The sequence below is a fragment of the Cheilinus undulatus genome, linkage group 13, assembly GCF_018320785.1.
Source record: "Cheilinus undulatus linkage group 13, ASM1832078v1, whole genome shotgun sequence".
Taxonomy (NCBI): Eukaryota; Metazoa; Chordata; class Actinopteri; order Labriformes; family Labridae; genus Cheilinus; species Cheilinus undulatus.
The window spans coordinates 34,832,351-34,850,930 of NC_054877.1; the positions used below are offsets into that span (position 1 = coordinate 34,832,351).

At 39.5% G+C, this 18,580-nt stretch overlaps 1 protein-coding gene across 1 annotated transcript; it reads left to right on the plus strand.

Annotated features, from left to right (window-relative positions):
- The first annotated feature begins 625 nt into the window (after positions 1-625).
- serbp1b (SERPINE1 mRNA binding protein 1b) lies at positions 626-17,595 on the plus strand. The gene is made up of 9 exons (XM_041803254.1): positions 626-988; positions 2,407-2,584; positions 2,858-2,998; positions 3,903-3,974; positions 7,594-7,668; positions 7,934-8,111; positions 11,839-11,904; positions 12,020-12,205; positions 15,366-17,595. Exons 1-9 carry the CDS (start codon positions 733-735, stop codon positions 15,423-15,425), a joined length of 1,212 nt encoding a protein of 403 aa, XP_041659188.1. The 5' UTR covers positions 626-732; the 3' UTR covers positions 15,426-17,595.
- The last annotated feature ends 985 nt before the right edge of the window (positions 17,596-18,580 follow it).

Here is an 18,580-nt window from a genome sequence, read left to right on the forward strand (position 1 = left end):
TACTCATTTTTAATTCTTGATCTCTATATTTCAAAATATTTTTCATGCTAATATTGAGTTATTTAAACATCTGCCTCTTTTAGGGTGGACTGTTATTAATTTACTTATGGATTTATGTTATTTTGTCATTCTAGCTGGAAATGTTTTTATTTTTTTTTAAATACATTCTATTCTGACCTCAAATTGAGTTTTTCTGATGCTAACCATATTTAATTTGAGTTTATATAACTACTATTGTTTTTAACTTTTTAATCATTGCTTCATTGTACGATTTATTGATTTAGTTATCCGTCTGCTTTCATTTTACCTTGTACAGTCTTGTTTTTAATCAGTTGTATTTATCGTGCTTGTCTAAAATGTAGGCAACTATAAAACCGGAACTAATAGACAGACCTATGTTTACTTCTGCATTTCTCTTTGCCGGTAGAGCCCGTTTTGTTTATGACATATAACTAATATCACAGTATTAACGGCTTCCCTTAGATAACACGTCCCGTTAGAAAGTAAAACCCGGATTATACAGAGAGGACATGGAGCAAAGCGTTACATAATGTAAATAAAAACATTGCAGTGTGCTCAGATTGGTGCGCGCCGCGCTGTTCGATGTCCCGGATGGAGCTCGCACCGGAAGAGAAGGGGCAGCTCTCCCAGCCATCTTGTGGCAGCATCCAGCGAATTGTTCGCATCAAGCCTCGTAGAATCGGAGGTGAATCCCGCTGAAGGGGCGCCATCATGCCCGGACACCTGCAAGAAGGCTTCGGCTGCGTCGTAACCAACCGGTTCGACCAGTTATTGGACGACGAATCCGACCCGTTCGAGATCCTGAAAGCTGCTGAAAACAAGAAGAAGGAGGGGGCCGCCGCTGGGTCCACCAAGACCGCCGCTCAAGCCGCCAAGCAGCCGAAGAAGGAGTCACAGAAGGACCGAAAGAACCCGCTGCTGGACAAGAAGGAGGAGTCACAGGCTCCTGTCCCCCTGAAGAAAGAGGGTAACGTCTTCATGTTTTGTAGCTCTCCATTAGCTCTGCATGTTTATTTTCGTGTTTCATCGCATCAACTGTCATGTGCAGCGTCCGTTAGCTCCGTTAGCCGCGGAGAGCCAAACACAGCGTGAGGTCAAGCTCACAGAGAGTTGAGCCATACAATAAGATGAGACTGAGCTCAGGTGAACGAATGCACCTGCTCGTCCTGTGTCGCAGAGATGGTTTCCTCCAGCAGCAGTAGCAGCATCACACAGGAGGATGGAGTGTCGGTGTCGCTGTTAGTGTTGTGTTACTCGGTGCTGGAGGATGCTGTCTGCGCAGCTCTGTTAGCAGCTGCAGGCTTTGCAAAGCAAATGCGCAAAATATTCACCCGGATACTCCGAAAACTAGACAGACGGCTCTTTGTTTGGTTTGACGATATCTCCCCTAAGTCAATACTTGTCTCTTTTCTCGTTCAAAACTGCGCTCACAAACTACATCGCTGAGTACATGAAAGAGAGGCCCACTGGTTGGAGTGATAACATGGTTGTCACGATACCTTAATTTGAAACAGAAATGTGATTCTAGTGAAAATCAGAGCATGCTTCAGTACCACAGCAGTTAAAGTACAAGCAATGTTCACAAGATAAGTGTATTTCTAATATAAAATTGCAGGCAAACTTCTGCACTATGTTTAAAATGCACAAATACACCATGTTTTCATTGTTTACAATGTATTTGAGCAATGAAGACAGTGTTAACTTCTTTGCTCCCTGGTCAAAAAAGTTGTAAACAGCTTTTTGCATTGTATGAAACACTAAAGGGACAGGAGGATTGCTATTTTTTGCCTACTCTTGTCCAACTTTATCCAAATGTTTTTAGCGTTCTATGTTAAAACAATACAGTCTCTGTTGTTTTAATGATTTGCACTATCTAAGAGTAACAAAACTCTAATATCACTACAGTTCTTCAGTCGTTTTGTGTGTGTGTGTGTGTGTGTGTTTGGAGCAACTCGGACAGCCTGCAAGATTTTGCGTGCAATTAACACAAAATTACCCAATAATAGGTGCCTTGAACTTGGACTATTTTTTTGTTATGGAAAAAAAAAACGTAAAAAATACCGGATTTTTACCAGTCTCACTGCAGCTGAAGATCTGTCGTTTTTCCCAACTTTGCTACCTTTTGACTGCCAGTCATAAAAACTGTGGAGTTGGTATCATTATAAAACATGTGATATGGAAAAGTGTTGCACATTTGTGTCTATCTGAAGCGATAATAGTACCCGGGAGGCTGAAAGCAGACATAAGGAGCTCTAATTTGCAAGACATTTATCATTTTCCTGCACATGCATGCTTTTTAAAAGCAAAGTCTTGACTGTCTTATACTGCCTAAAACTGTTGAACAGATAAGATGGTTTTCTGACTGTGTCTGCTCTTCTGTGTCAGGTATCAGGCGGGTGGGCCGAAGACCAGACCAGCAGGGCCAGCCTGGCTCTCAGCATCAGGGTGGACAGGGTGAGGGGCGACCTGGAGACAAGAGGCCTGACCGGAGACCTCCCCGCGAGCGCCGCTTTGAGAAGCCGTCTGAGGACAAGCCTGAAGGAGGAGAGTTCTCTGTAGACAAGTGAGTTTAAACACACGGCTTATCTCAAGGCTGTCTGCTGTGATTATTGGACAGCCATGGAGGCGTTCACAAAGAGCAAGTGTTCAGTGTTATCTTATCTCACTTAACCTTGACATCGAGCACAAGTTTTCTGTGCTTTTCTAGTTTCTGCACTGATATTATGGGCAAAGAATGCATAAGTGTGACATGTACAGATGGGTTCTAGTCACTCCTCTGGTAAGGAAATGTTTACATGCTTCTTTTTGTTTTAATTACACATTCTATGTCCTTCAGACCCTCTGGAGACAGGCCACCGAGAGGGCGTGGTGGTGGTCGGGGTGGGCGTGGTGGAAGAGGCCGGGGTATGGGACGAGGAGATGGCTTTGACTCCCGTGGGAAGCGAGACTTTGACAGACACAGTGGCAGTGACAAATCGTGAGTCAGTCCTGGAGCAGACCTCAGGGTCCACAAATAGAAGTGACTGCTTCTTCATGCATTTTATTTTATTGTATTTTGATATTTCATATATGGTTATATCTTTATAGAGCCCTGTAACTTTCATTAGTAGTACTTTTAGCAACGTTTGTGTGAATTCTAAACTGGTTGTTAGAAAGTCTTGTTATCAAGCTTAAGATCAACAGCACACTTCTTTTCCAAGTAATGGTCTTAAGCTTCTTCTGCAAACATACTCTAGGTCAGGGGGCAGTTGTTTGTTCATTGTGGGAAACAGAATTCTTTATAAAGCATCTGAAAAGTGTTTCTGTAAGCTTTCCTCAAGGTTTGAGTTTGTTGTAGACATGCCATGGAGTTTGTTAAACTCCCAAACCAATCTTTGGAACAGTAACATGTCAGCTGCTTTGAACGCCTTTGAACATCATCCATGGGTGATTGTTGATGGTCATGGCTGTCAAGTCTTCACCATGGTTGTCAATGTTGTTTTTGCTGTTGAGAGTTGAGCGATGCCAGGGGAGATTAGCTCCTTAATAATACTGCACTGGCTACCACTACAAAGCACTCACTTAGCACTGCCTTTAGAACAAAAAGAGACTTTACAGATAGCAAATTCAGGCGTTCACATTCAATGATCAATTAAAATGAATACATTTCAGACAGGAGAACATTTTTGATTCCCACCACTGAAACATCCTGTTTAATGATAGATGGTCTTCATACCAATATGATTTTTCCTCAGTTTTTCTAACAGCTCTAAATGTATCTTTCACTGATGTTTGGGTATACTTTATAAGACATTGAACCTTAATATTCCTTTAGATGTCTGGAGATATAAGATGTTTTCGATCACATACATTAGCTTGTTTTTCTTTCTGTTTTCTCACAGCAATCAGAAGAGCGAGGAGAAGCGTAGCGGCGGCGGTTCAAACAACTGGGGCACCGTGAAGGAAGAAGTCAGGTGAGTTAAAAAGAAGAGACAAACAGCCTGTTTGTGATCCCAGAACTGGGATTTTACATTTACCCTGATAGAGAGCAGAGAAAAAGAGCGATTTCTTGAGTAAAGGAGCTCTAAATTGAGTCCTGGTTCGTGATGCTCAGCTGATATTTGTTGGAAACTTTGAGACTTGATATAAGTTTCTGAATGTTGCAGTACACTAAGTAGCTGGAAATTGGCGCAGCTGAATGAGGTTGTTTTTGAGCAGTGTTGTGTGGATTTGCACAGCCTTCATGCCACAGTGGTGGAAACAGAGAAATAATGTAACAAAGTGATTTGTGACAGAGAGCTCTGCGGGGTCAGAGCAGGTGTTAAATGTTTACAGTGCTGAAATGGCTTGACTCGGTGTCGCTCGAGTTTATCACAGGTCAGATTGGCATCTCTACTGCAATGGGTCTACCTGCTTAAGACTGGAGAAAATATTTGAGTCTTAGTCTGGCCACAGACTCGAAAATTTTCAAACCTTAAGCAGTCTTTAAAATATGGGAGACCACAGACATGAGGACAAATTAAAACCACTTTTGATCTTATAACCAGTGTTGCCAGATAGGACGGTTTTACAGCGGCTTCTGCAGGTTAAAATGAGCTTGGGCGGGTTGATATGATTTGGGTTGGTTTTCCTTAAGTTAGGTGGGTTTTTAACTGTATCTTAACAGATCGGATTTCATTCTAAATTGTTTTGCTTAGTTTAGTAAATTGACAGTTACAACAGTAAGGGAGCTCTCCTTGATGTCAGTGAACGTGTCAAGCAAACAGCGGGGCTTCTGAAGCCTGCCAGTCACTCTCAGTATCCTGCAGAGCTCAATGGAGGGAGCTGTGTTGGGATTGGGAGGGAGGTGGGTGTGCACGCCAGGCCATGTGTGTTTTTATGTGTGCGCGTGCGTGTCTGCAAGAGAACCAAACTCTTGGAGACCGATGAAGACGGCAGATTTTATTGTTTTGGCGTTGGCTACGGCCCACAGTAGCCTGTACTGAGTTAGCAAAAGTGTATACAGCGCTATCAAACGTCCTAAAGTACAGGAAGAGTGGGGGTCCTGATAAAATAAACAAATAGTTGAACGCTTAAGTATTATACATGATAGCTAGCAAAACATTCTGGTGAGGGAAGTTATGAATTAGCCTAATGTTATTGTACTGCACATCCGGCTGCCCCATATGTTAGTGATGTAGACAGCTGTTATGATCAGATGTTCACCCATGCTCTTCATCAGTGTGTTAAAGGAGCAACCCCCAGCATCTAAAGGTGAGATATCAAATACACTCGTCTGTAAAATGTAACAATTGTGATAATTAGCCTATTTATCCCTCTGAAAATGAAGTGTGTGCATGTGTACAACGGGACACAGATGTGAGAAAATTATAGAGTTAGTTGCTGTATTGATGATATGAGAATTACAGATTAATGTTATGTTGTTGAGCTTTGTAAGATCTGCCATTTTTTGAGGAATAGAGATGCAGGTGGTGGTCATGCACCTGAAATCAGTATGTTGTGATGGTTGACTGTTGTTACCTCTGCCAAGGAGGTTATGTGATCAGCAGGGTTTGTTAGTTTGTTTTTTTGTTAGCAACATAACTCAAAAAGTTATGGACGGATTTTGATGAAATTTTCAGGAAATGTCAGAAATGGCATAAGGAAGAACTGATTCGATTTTGGGAGTGATCCAGATCACCGTCTGGATCCAGGAATTTTTTAATGGATTCTTTACTATTGGGAGATAGGGCTAATGGCAGAGGTCTGAGATCTCCGAGTGCTATTCTAGTTGTTGCTTGTTGTTAAGTTATTTTTGGGTGTGCTTAAGCTGTCAGTGGACTTCTATGGAGAATTGTACATTTGTCAAAAGATAGAACTAAATATTGATTATTGGGCGTTTTTTGGTGCATTCTGGTGGTTCTTGGGCAGGTTTTGGCCTGGAAACTATCAGCTGTATCTGGAAACACTGCTTGCATTTTACAGAATTTGTTGGTGTTTTTATGTGACTAAATTGAGACAACACTGTAAGGTACACATATTGGCCAGTATTCTGATATATAATGACCTTATTGATTACAGCAGCAAATAGCAGTGCCAATAGCAGTCCAGAGGCAGAGGCCGTGGTAGCCAGGACTGACTGAAGCCTACCCAAAATCCTTAAAGGGGACATATTTTACCCTTTTAAGACAAGTTTATATTGGTCTCAGAGGTCCCCAAAACATGCCTGTGAAGTTTGTTGCTGAAAAAACACTATAGCATTGGATTTTTGCATGTCTAAAAAGCCCTTTGTTTCAGCCCTTCTCAGAGCGAGCCATTTCTGTGTCTGTGGCTTTAAATGTTAATGAGCTGTCTGACTCTGCCCCTGATTACGCCCCTATCAGGAAATGGATGTGGCACTCCTGATGTTACAATGTTACAGACACCTTTATCCAAAGTTAAGGACCTGACTGGGATCTCCTAGACCAAAGCCTGCAGGGTAACCCACTGAGCTATCCAGCATCTCAGCTGGCAGCTGAGAGGAGGGCAGAACTTTCATCCAGGTGGCTGGGGGCCATGCTTCCTCCCCACATGAGGTCATAAGGGGAAATCTGAGAATGGCTTGTTTCAGCACACATTTTCTGAAGGTGGAGAAAGAGAGGGTTGAAGGGAATGGATTTTTCTGGTATTTAAAGGGGCTTGTGGACAGGCCAGGGGCACATATTTTTGTTAGAAAAGCCTGAAAAAGTGATTTTTGCATAATGTGTCCCCTTTAAATGATTGTATATTTGCCTTGTCAGCTATTTAGAAGACATTTTAGCATACTCAGTTACTAAGCATTTCTTAACCTACATTGGATTGGTTTAACTCACTTAACTACCCTCAAGTTGAGGTGTATGAAAGAGGTCCCGCCATCCTTATTCGCTTTTCTATGTGGCCCTCAGTGGAAAAATTTTTGACCCCCCTTCCCTAAGGAGTAGACACAGTGACTTAGATAAACATCTCTCTCTGGTCTCATGCATATGAGTTAAGCTGGTTGGGGACAGCTGTCACAAATGACCATTAGATTCTACACAACCACAAAATGAAACTCGAACCTTACTTTCAGCCATGGTTGATATGATAGTGATGATTCTCCTCATGAAGGCACACTTTCTTTTGAATAATCAGTTTTCTTAGCTGTAAGTCAAGCTGCAGTTGCAGTTAAATCACACAACTAGCTTGAAATTTATAAACAACAAAGGCAAAAAATCCCAAACATTTTTCTGCTTATGAGTGAGTCAAAGAGCATGCCAGTTTGTCTTAAATAGTTTGAACATGTCTTGATATAAAATAGCCTTTGACTTTACTACTGTATCATTTGATTGCGGTGTTGTATGCTATTAATTAAAAATGCAGATTAAAAGAAACTTGCTGATAAAATAAATGAGTCACTGGTAGATTTTTAGCCACAGTAGCTGGTAGGCAAAAAAGACTCAATTTCCAGGAGTGTCTGATTTACATCATGCTTTTGGGTGTAAAGTGTACCCCTGAAAAAAGTGTGAGATAAAATAGATGCAGTGTATTTGTGCATTAGTGAGCTAATAAAGAGATCATGTTTCAGAATAGACAATCAGTTTGTGTCTTTGTTTTCAGTGAGGCTGAACAGACTGCTACTACTGAGACGACCACAGAGGGAGAAGAAAACGCACCTGCCGGCTCTGAGAACAAGTTAGTATCATTTTTTATCAGACATTCAGATTTCACCGGACACCTTTTTTGTTTACATCAGAAAAAGTAAGAGCAGAGATTTGCGTCATCACAGCGTGTCACAAACAGTCCCACTGCATTTGTACTTTCGTCACAAAGCTGTAGTGCAAATGGGATCAACATTGTTTCTGACCTTTTGGCCTCAGGATTACAGAACATGTCTGGAGCTAAGAGGATTGGCACGTTGAGCTTTAAGGTCCAACATTGTTTTGTGCTGGCTTTTCAGAGAAAACGAGGTTGAAGAGGTGAAAAATGAAGGCCCCAAAGAGATGACCCTGGACGAGTGGAAGGCCATGCAGGACAAGGAGCGCACCAAGGTGGAGTTCAACATCCGCAAACCCAACGAGGGAGCCGACAGCCAGTGGAAGAAAGGATATGTGCTGCACAAGTCCAAGAGTGAAGATGTGAGTGCCAGGAAATCATGATATTAAAACAGAAACAGCTCCTTCCTGCACTTAAGCTTCTCTCCTCTTAGGAGAAATTCATTTAACTTTCCCATTTTCTCTGTTTGCACCAGCTATTCACATCCTGTTTTAATCCATCACACAGATGCTTGAAATGTTCTTTTAGAGCTCTAAGCAGAATGATTGATTAAAACCCTGAATAAACTCTTAAATTAAATTAAAAAAATTAAAAAGTAAGAAAGCAAGAAATCTTTAACAAGCAAATGTAAGAAACTTTATCACCAAAGAAAGGTTTGATTTATTCTAAATATATATAAAATTGTTTTTAATGCAGCCTTTTCTGTATACATTTCAGATGCTCAAGCATAATATGGCTCAGATTTCTATTTAAAATGTACCTGCCAAATTGTTGTGCAAATTTCTCCAAAAGTGAGGAAAAAGGTGCAAAACAGAAAAAAAATGAGACAAAGTATATCAATTTTCAAAATATGTAGAAAAACAAGAATAGAATTTCATTCACTGAACAGCACAGAAATATAAAAACTCACAAACAAAACTTTCCACCTATCAGCTTCAGTTAAATAATCTAAGGACATGAAAAACATATTCAGTGTTTCCAACCATCACCTAAGGCTGGGGTCCCCACAGAGGTCATGAGATACCAAAATCAACAAAGAAATTTACAATAATTTACCTTATGTTTTATCAGTTATTGAAAAAAAAAATCACCACTGAGTTAAATTTATAATAAAAACATACTTATTAAGTGGTATTTGTGCTTAAATGGAAGTAATGTGTACAGAACTTCCTAAGATCTAAATTTGTACATGCCTTGTGCAACATTATACTCTTTAACCACCTACAGGGATTGCGGGGGTCCCGGGCTCTGACGCTGAAAGATTGGGAAACCCTGATCTAAGGCAGATTCTGTGTGGACAGCGCACACATACAAGCTACATGATAGAAGATATGATATTCTGTACCTTGACCTGTATTCAGCAGCTAACCTGTGATATGATTAGTCTAGTTTGTGATAAACATTGAATTACAAACATAGTTTAATTAAGTGAAGAGTATTCTAATGATAACATTTATCATAAGGAATGTATGAAATATTGAACACTAGGGATGCACAATATTCTTGGTATGATAACCATATAAGCAGATATTAGCTTTTAAAGGGAATTCTCAGTATCTGCATAGGAAAATTTCTGTTGATACTTACAACTGATGTTTTTCCTATAAAATCTGCCTTTATCAGCTGTAAATTTTGGCTGTATGAAAATATTAAAAGAGTGGCATTTAAGGCTAGACCATCAGACCTGCCATCAGCTGAAGTCTGTTTTATTCCTTACACTTTAAAGTGTGTTTAACAGCTGAAATTTTTTCATCCTCAAACTCTAGATTATGTGTTTTAAGAACTGAACTTTGAGGTCTGAACTAAATTTAAATATCTGCATTGATATCGGCTGAAACGATTTTGTAAATATCTGCATATCGAATATCAGAAGAAGTCTAATACTGTGCATTCCTATTGGATAATATTTTCACAGCTCTTGAAAAATGGCTTGAACGAAATAGAAAAGGCTGAATTTGTTTGGGAACAAAATCCTATAGAAGGTGAAGTCTGAGTTTACCTTTTTTTTGTTTGTCGTTATTAATATTCAAAACCAATCTTTTAATAATCATTCTCAACACTTTTAACACCTTTAACACTTGCTTTTCTCTGTCTTCCCCTCTTCACACTTTTTTTTCATGTTTGGTCTGAACTTTTCCTGTTAACATTCAAAATCTAAGCTGAAATCAGATGACCACTGTGTCAATAAAGGGATTTGTGCAACAATTTTTTAAAAACCAAACCTTGGTTGGGGCGCATGGGTGTCTCATGTACACCGACGGCCCGGGTTTGAATCTGGCCTGAGGTCCTTCACCGCATGTTTCTCCCCCGCTCTCGTCTCTGTTTCTGACTCTATCCACTGTCCTCTATCAAATAAACGCACAAAAATGCCAAAAAATAAATAAACAAACCTTGGGGTTTTTTGCCTTAATTGGAGAGGATAGCTGAAGAGGGACAGGAAATGAGGAGGGAAAGAGTAGTCTCTACACATTCACCTGCTTTACCTGCTGAGCTAAACTAATGCCCAAAACAGCTTAAAGGGAACTTTGCTATTTGATGACTGCTTGTGTCGCTGATCATATTGGGCGCTTAGGGGCAGTCCCCATGGTTCAAGTTTATGAGTATCTGCAAAAGTTTTTCATATCATATCTGCGTTTTACTCAATACTGAACAGCCATTCTTTTTTGAAAGCGAGTCTCGGAGTGAACAAGTACATGCAGTATATTCACCACCCATTGTGTCTCTTTCTATACATCCAAGCGCTTCTTTTCTGAAACTGTCATGTCATAGCCCCCTCAACCCACATACACTAAACACCGCCAACAGCAACAGTAATGGCAGATTACAGGACTGTGTTTGTGCAGCAGAAGCTACTGAGCTTCGTTTGGCTCTTACACCAAAATCTTTTGATCCTCTACAACAACCGTGAGCAACAAATAGTCACTGAGAACAGCTCCACAATCTTCTCTGTTTTGATGTATTTCTGTGGTAGCGTTACAGCGCCACGTACATGCCTGGCATACATACTACAGCGTTTTCGGTGGTTTCATGCTTACACAGACATTTCTTTAAACAGTGCCATGTTTACAGAAAACTTTTTTAAAATGAAAAAGGAATAGAGCCTTATGTGTGGGCAAGGCCTTAGTTCATTTACTTTCTGTGGCCGCAGATCAGATTACAGTTGATTTGACTGTGCAAAGATGTGTGCTTCGTCTCGTGGTGATGCTGGTTTTAAACTGTCTGTGGAAAGAAGGGACATTCTTAATCCAACAGTACACCCACTCTTAATCTACTAGTCTTTTATCTTTCTTTAAAAGCCAAACATTTCAGCTGTCTTCTTATCCACTTGTTTTTCTGCAGTGTTCTGAGATTTCCTGACTTCTTTGTGTGTTTCTGTAGTTTGGCTACTCTCCAAGCCAGTGTCTTCATTTACAGTGTCTTGTCTGAGTAAAACTTCTGATTGGCTGAGTAGTGTGAATATGTAGCTACTGTATAGATGAGGGAAGCTGTGCATGACAAAATAGATAATCGCAAATGTAAAAAAAAAAGCTGCGCAGGTCAAAATAACATGTGGGTGCGAGTCTGGCAAAGACAGCACCAGACTGCAGTTTACCAGTAAGTGATGTAAGGACTGAAACTTTAAGTTTAAGACAAATAAAAACACATTAAACCTTGGTGCCAGTTTTTAACTTTTATCAACCAAGTAAATAATCAAGGATTTTCCTTTTCTCTGATGCAGAGCAGATTAAGGTAGCTTTTACTCATAAAGAAGCTTCACATTTTGAAACAAGTCCATGATTATCACAGATTAGTTTTCTGTTCATTTCCTCATTGATTTAACGCTTAGTTCTATTTTTGTTCTGGAGCTTGCTCAAGCAGAACCCTGTTGTTTGATACACGAGTTACTGAATCCCTGCCATCTCCTCAGACATTGTTTGAGAGCTGACTGCCTGAAGGCCTTACTCTTTATTTTTTATTTTTTGTGAGTGTGTATTTGTTGTGTTAATATAGAACATCTTTGAGCTTCGTTACGCACACAAACTTAATTTCAGATGCTTGTATTTCAGGTGTTGAACTGATGAAAAACCTTTTTCTGTTTTTATATTTCAGAGGCCTGTTGGAGCTTTGATTGATGCAGCAGAGACGGAAGCAGACTCACACACTCTGTACCACAAGGTGCTTGCAGCTATTAAAATATTCAGTGTTAATCTGTATAGAACAGCCAGTGTCAGAAAAGTGGAGGATTTATTAGAGCTCGTGATGTTAAAAATTGTACATTTACTTCCTAAAGGCCAACCCTGACGAGTCCAGCGACCACCACTTCCGCAAACCAGCCAACGACATCACATCTCAACTGGAGATCAACTTTGGAGACCTGGGCCGCCCTGGCCGCGGGCGTGGGGGAGCTCGTGGGGGCAGGGGAGGCCGCGGAGGGGGAGGCAGCAGGACAGCACGCGGGGGAGGACGCTCCGAAAAGGTAACAATAACTGCTGTTGTCACTGCAAACAATAAAGGTTTAGTGCTCCTCACAAAAGCTTCAGCCCAGACACTGAACCGGCTGTAAAAGCACTGAGTTGGAAAAGCTGCAGAGAAACACACATCCCTGAAATAACAGACCAGTGACCACATGATGCTACACCCACACACGCTGACCTCATGTCAGCCATGAGCCCAGTCGAGTACTTATGGTGCTTAGGTGATTAAATCACTTTGTCTTAGAAATAATTAAATAAATAGTGCAACGAAATGTACAAAGGTTTGGCATCAGAATCAAACTCAGGTAATAGTATGTGACACTTTCTTTTCAGTATTTACTAAACCTAAATTTGAAACTTAGAGTTCCCTTATTTCATACAAGGTTTCATTTAATCTACAATCAGTCTACAATCAGACTCTCTTAAGGAGCAACCAACTTTCAGACCTATTGCCTTTGAGGAAAATTAAGCTAATACATACCGTTTCTTTAATGACCTTAAGCAAAGTTGTAGTTAAATTTAGTTGAACATGTTTAAAAGCATGGAGCTGTCTAGTAATGAGTTTGCCACATATTAATTTCAGCTTCATCGGTAGACACTTAAAATGCTTCCTATGCAAGCAATTGTTGTTTTAGCTGAAGTTAACATTTGGAAATATGATTTATTAAAGGACTTGTCTCACTAACATAGATTATAATCAAAGTGAATAAAGTCAAGCAATTAAAATATAATTTTAGTATCTATTGTACTTGAGATAATTCAGTTAATTTATTTCCTGCATTATTTTACTTGTAGCTTGGGCCTTAGATTTGGGGGACAATATTATAGGCAGGATGTCAATATTAGCTTAAAAAGTTAGGTATTGTTATCTGTAAATAAATACAACTGATTCTGTAAATGTCAATCTACATAAGCTTTATAAATTAGCAATATGTACAAATAAGCTTGTGGAGTTTTAAAAGGACCAACAGACGGGACGCAGGTGGCCGAGTGGTTGGGGCACGCGCCCCGTGTGCGCGGGCAGCCTGGGTTCGGGTCCGGCCTGAGGCCCTTTGCTGCATGTCTTTCCCCTGCTCTCATCCCTGTTTCTGACTCTATCCACTGTCCTCCTCTGTCAAATAAAGGCACAAAAATGCCCAAAATAATTTAAAAAAAAAAAAGGACCAACAGACCTGCATTAGCTTAAGTCTTTTTCTTTGTTCATTCTCATTCTTAAACTTAAAACTTTGGTCCTGTAGAAACCTTTTCAAGTTTAAGGATGAACAAAGAAACAAACTTAAGCCTTTATTAACACACTTTTAAGTCTGAACTACATTTATATTTCATTTATCATTTTTCAGTTGCAATGGCGATCTGCACATGCACAACAGCCTCATCACAAGTTTGTGCAATATTAGTCAGGTGGCCTAAGGCACATTACTACAACTTCTGTGCTCTGGGTTTTTTTTTTCCCCATTTCTTTGACTAGCCTGCATTTCAGTGAGACATGAGAGCAGAGGAGACCATGCAGAGAGCAGGCAGAGTCTGTCTCCTCCTGAATTTAAGTCAGGCTACAGCCAACCTTGCTTGTCACTACTCTGTTATGCTAGGCCGGTACTAGGTGAGTGACTTCCCACTATAAACGGCACCTCGTCCCAGTTCTCGTTGATATAAGGTCCGTTCACGGTATGGATGTGCAAGTTCTTACCTCCGCCAAGGAGGTTATGTGATCAGCAGGGTTTGTTAGTTTGTTTGTTAGCAACAAAACTCAAAAAGTTATGGACGGATTTTGGTGAAATTTTCAGGAAATGTCAGAAATGGCATAAGGAAGAACTGCTTAGATTTTGGGAGTGATCCAGATCACCGTCTGGATCCAGGAATTTTTTAATGGATTCTTTATTATTGGGAGATAGGGCTAATGGCAGAGGTCTGCGCTCTCCAAGAGCTGTTTTAGTTTATTTTATAGTTTTAGTTTGTTCTCTGCAGTGTGACAGTCACAGCAGCTCAGCCCTGTGAGCATTACACCAGTTTAGGTCATGGGCCTCATCATGCCGTCTTAACAAGAATGTCACTGGTGGGAAGTTAAATGTTAAATTTATAAAGAAAAATGTCGCTCCGTCCACCTGCTCTTTTTTCCCTCTCATTCTCCTTGTCTGTCTTTGTGTCAGAGCTGCTGTCAGAGAGCTGCACATTGTGATTTTTGAAGTCTTGCATAAAAACCCAATATGAAAAACTGTTCTGTTGTAAATCAATTGAGTGTACATAAAAAGCATTTCATTTATCTGTTTTGATTTTTTTTTAATTTAAATCAAGAAGAGGAGAAACTATTGCAATGTCATTTTTTCTGACATCGTTTAGCACTAATTTCTGTATCGGCAAGGCAGATGTCCACCCTAATTTCACTGCCTGCTTTTAGCACTATGCAACTTATTTACTGTCACATGGCAATAGGAAAGGTTCCAAACTTACAAAGCTGTCTCAACTAGTATGGAAGAAACTACCCGTCCAATGTAACCATTTGGCCATGGACTGTAGTCAATATGTCCACAGTTGAATATACATTGACATACACCACTTGCAGACAGTTTGCCCACATTTGACTCTGCAAACAACCGGCTGAAGATGCTAGCAAAGTCCTGTGATATTCCTGTACCTTGTCAGTCACCAGGGTGCTTTGGCTTCTCACAACGTCTGTGCTTTCTTTACCACCCTCTCTGTCAACAATAAGATGCTGTCTTTGAGAAGGCACAATAGCACTTGGTGTATTTTGCAAAAGTGCTGTTGCACTCAGAGACCTTTGCCAGGTGCCAAAGCACCCAAAACCAAAATGCTACATGTTGTTACAGTAAATCCAAGGTTTCATACTGCTGTCTTTGTAACCAACAGACTAAAAATCCAAGATGTTCAGTTTATAATTAGATTAAAACAACAAATCATCAAATTTTCCACCAATAATTTGTCTGTTCAGTAGTGTTTTTTAAATCTTTTTGTGTAATTCTGTTTACTCATTTAATCCCGAACTTTGTCCGCGAGGGAAATTATTTGCCTTTCCTGTAAAAGTCAGTTGGGGTAAATACAAACCAAAAAAATGTCACTTTTAGACTGGAAAAATACATGTACTGCAGCAGCTTGTTATGAGCATTGTTAACCTTTTCTTATTTTTGTGCCTCTTTGTCCCACCAGGCTAGTGGAGTGTCAGTTCCTAATGTGGATGATCCTGAGGCCTTCCCAGCTTTGGCCTAAAGGGTTCCTTCCACCACCAGCCCACCCATCAGCCCTTCCGGGTCCCTCCTCTACGAGGCTTGCATGCTTACCACATCTTCAAGTATATAAGAAAAGAAGAAGAAGAAAAAAAAAGATTTTAAATGACAAGAAAAGACTGTCATCCCATACCACTCACACCACCAGAGGACTAAATTTTACCCATTTTAAAGGAGAACAAAAGACAAAAAAAAGGCGGAAAAAGGACCTCTTGTTACACTGAAGTTTTGTATTTAGGAACATGAAAGCAGGGATGTTTTCATACTTTTTCCCTTTTTTCAGAGATTATGCATACTTCATTGACTCTTTTTTTTCGCTGCTTGAATCACTGCATTTCTGCAATTAGGTTGAAGTGTGCGTATTAAGTCCCCCTAAAGCATTTGTGCTTTTCTTCCCTCCCCTTATGACTTCAGCTCAGTATTATGGGGTCATCTTAGAAAAGACTTTGTACTGGAGTTTTCCTCCCAGTAATACACACTGATGTGGTAGCACTACACTACATAGGAAACTTGTACTAGATATCTGAAGTATGGCTTAACATGCATTTAAAGTGTAATTACTCTGACTCTGAGTATCCATCCTTTTGCGAGGCACAAATCCAGGATGGGTAACCAGGCGAAGTGACTTCCTACTAAGGCTTGGTATTTTTCTGCTTGTTGTGCAGTGAAAGTAAATGCCTCTTCTCCTTTTATTTTTTTCTTTTTCTGTTGATAGCTTGCCTTTTTTTCAGTGGACCAGTAGTTAGTAAAGCTTTGTATCTCCTGATCCAGATGTGCTACCTGTGTTTTCAGGCTGTCCCAGGGCCCATTGTATATCTTTAGGCTGGTCCTTGTAGGTCATACGGACTGTGCTACTTGTTAACTTCAGGACCACTAAGCATTTTTTTGTTAAGGATGTGTGTGTGCTTGTGTGAATGTGTGTAGCAAAGTGTGAATGTGTGAATTTGACAGCTAGTTACTTAGATTTTAAGTATTCCTCTGCAATGAACTTGCAATTCTCAAATGGTAAAGCGCGAGTTCTCGTGATTGTTGAAATCTAGGTGAGAATGATAGCTAGACCATGGACATATCTTGCTCTTGGAGTATCTGTAACGTCTTTCAGATCTCAAAGCACTTGGTTTTATCAGCACCAGCCCTCTGAAGATTGTGTTTCTCCTCTTTCTGTGAACCATATTTGCTGTTTGTTTTTATTTTATTAGTGCAGCAGCACCAAATGCATAATTGTCTGAAAGAAATGTCAGCTGTCATCGTGGAACAATCATGAGCTACAGAATGTAAAATAAGCTAATGATGCTTCGAGCCACCTGTGTCAGCATTTCCAGTGAACTTTTAATGAAGCGGGTATATTTCTCAATGGGTTGGGTTGGGATTTTAGGGGAGGGATTGCGGCCATGATGAAGTAAAATTCAAAGCTTTACACGCTGTGCTCTGCAAAGACTAGCTGGTGATGCACTGATACAGACGGCTGGAGCCATGTTTTTTTCTTGTAGGACTGTTTGAGCCACATGACGGTGAAACTTTCTCTGCAAACATCCCTGTTCTAATAAATTGCTTTAGAGGTGTTACATGTACTCTGCTGATGGCTGTTGGGTTGTTTAAAATCAAAACTGTGATTTTAAAGTGTAAATGAATATGCTTTGGACTCCTCATTGCTTGAAGCACACTGAAGCTTTATGAAGAACTATAAACTCCAGATTTATTTGTTGGTTTTGGTGCCACCTGTAGACAATGCTGTTTTTTCTCTCTGCTGATTTAACTCTGTACGTCTGCAAGTCAGGTTTTTAGGGAAAAAAAATTCGGCTCTCTTTACAGTTAAATGTTCCTTTCACTTAAATCATACCTGTAGAAAATGTAAAAAGAGAAAGCAGTTGCTTCAGTGTTTCATTAGTTGCCTTGTCTTTTGCCTACCCTACAGATAAGGCGCTACAAGTAACTGTATAGACATGTGAAATCATGTTGCTGTTGTTTTTCTAAGTGAAAGAAAAATCACCAATGTCAATTTTATTGTGTTTCATAACCAGCTTAATGCTCCTAGCAGGACATTTAAGGATAATCTGATATATATTTTTGAGGGACGTAAATGTTCCAAAAGGGTTTAATTTACTCAGTTTCCCCCATTCAGAACTACTTAATAAAAGAAATGTAGTATAAAACAGCTGCCCTAAATCCTATATTTAATCCCCTGTTTTGCACTCCTGCACACTTAATTGCATAAAAGCATCTGCATCATTTTGGTAACAAAAAATTATTTTGTACTATTCAGACAATGTGAAGGAGTTAGCCTGCAATTTTTGATGTCAAAGTTAAAAACTCTGAATGCTCCTTTACATAAACATGTAGCTACAGCTATGTAAGAAGTAAGAAAAATGCTTCGGCTGCTTATCCCTTATATTGCATGTAAAAAATATGGTTTAAATGTCAACTTATCGTAGAAAATATTTCTGCTGGGCCCATGAAAAATCAGTGTAGTAATGTTGGCATATGCACTTAATTCTAACCATTATGACTCCAAAATGAAACTGCAAAGACTCATGCAAGACATACCTATTTATGTAGCACTATAGGTTCGTAAAGTATGTAGAAAAAAAAAAAAGAATACAGACTGTATTTATAAAAAAAAGTTAGGATGCATGATATTATCGGCATATATATATATATATATAAAAAACAGCGCATATATATATATATATATAATTTGTTGATATGGTCATATCAACAAATTGGTTTATTAAGTCTTGGGCTGGACTAGCAGACCTGCATCAGCTGAAGTGTTTTCTTTATTCATCATCCCTTAAATTTTAAAGTGTGTTTGAGGAATGCAATTGGTTTGTCCTCAAACTTTAGTTTGTGTTTTAAGTGCTGAATTTCTGAACATTTCAATACCTGTATTGATACCAGCTAAAAAAAAAAAAAAGTGAATATTGGCATGTTGAATATCTGCTAAAATCCAATATTGCACATCCCTACCAAATAAGACAAAGTTCTGAATATATCAAAATATTAAACTAAAACACATTGATTTTACAGTTTTATTATCTTTCAGTCATTAAAAGCAAATAGGGCCCCTGCTTAGGGATTTTGTTTTTCCTTACAAAGTGAAATTGAAGCTTTTTTAGGCCTTCATTTGATTAAAGATTA

Bases quoted from the DNA above. Each gene is read 5' to 3' on its own strand.
- serbp1b (XM_041803254.1), top strand. From the start codon at position 733: ATGCCCGGACACCTGCAAGAAGGCTTCGGCTGCGTCGTAACCAACCGG. The intron at 989-2,406 runs GTAACGTCTTCA...CTTCTGTGTCAG, and splicing joins TGTCCCCCTGAAGAAAGAGG to GTATCAGGCGGGTGGGCCGA. The intron at 11,905-12,019 runs GTGCTTGCAGCT...TACTTCCTAAAG, and splicing joins CACACACTCTGTACCACAAG to GCCAACCCTGACGAGTCCAG.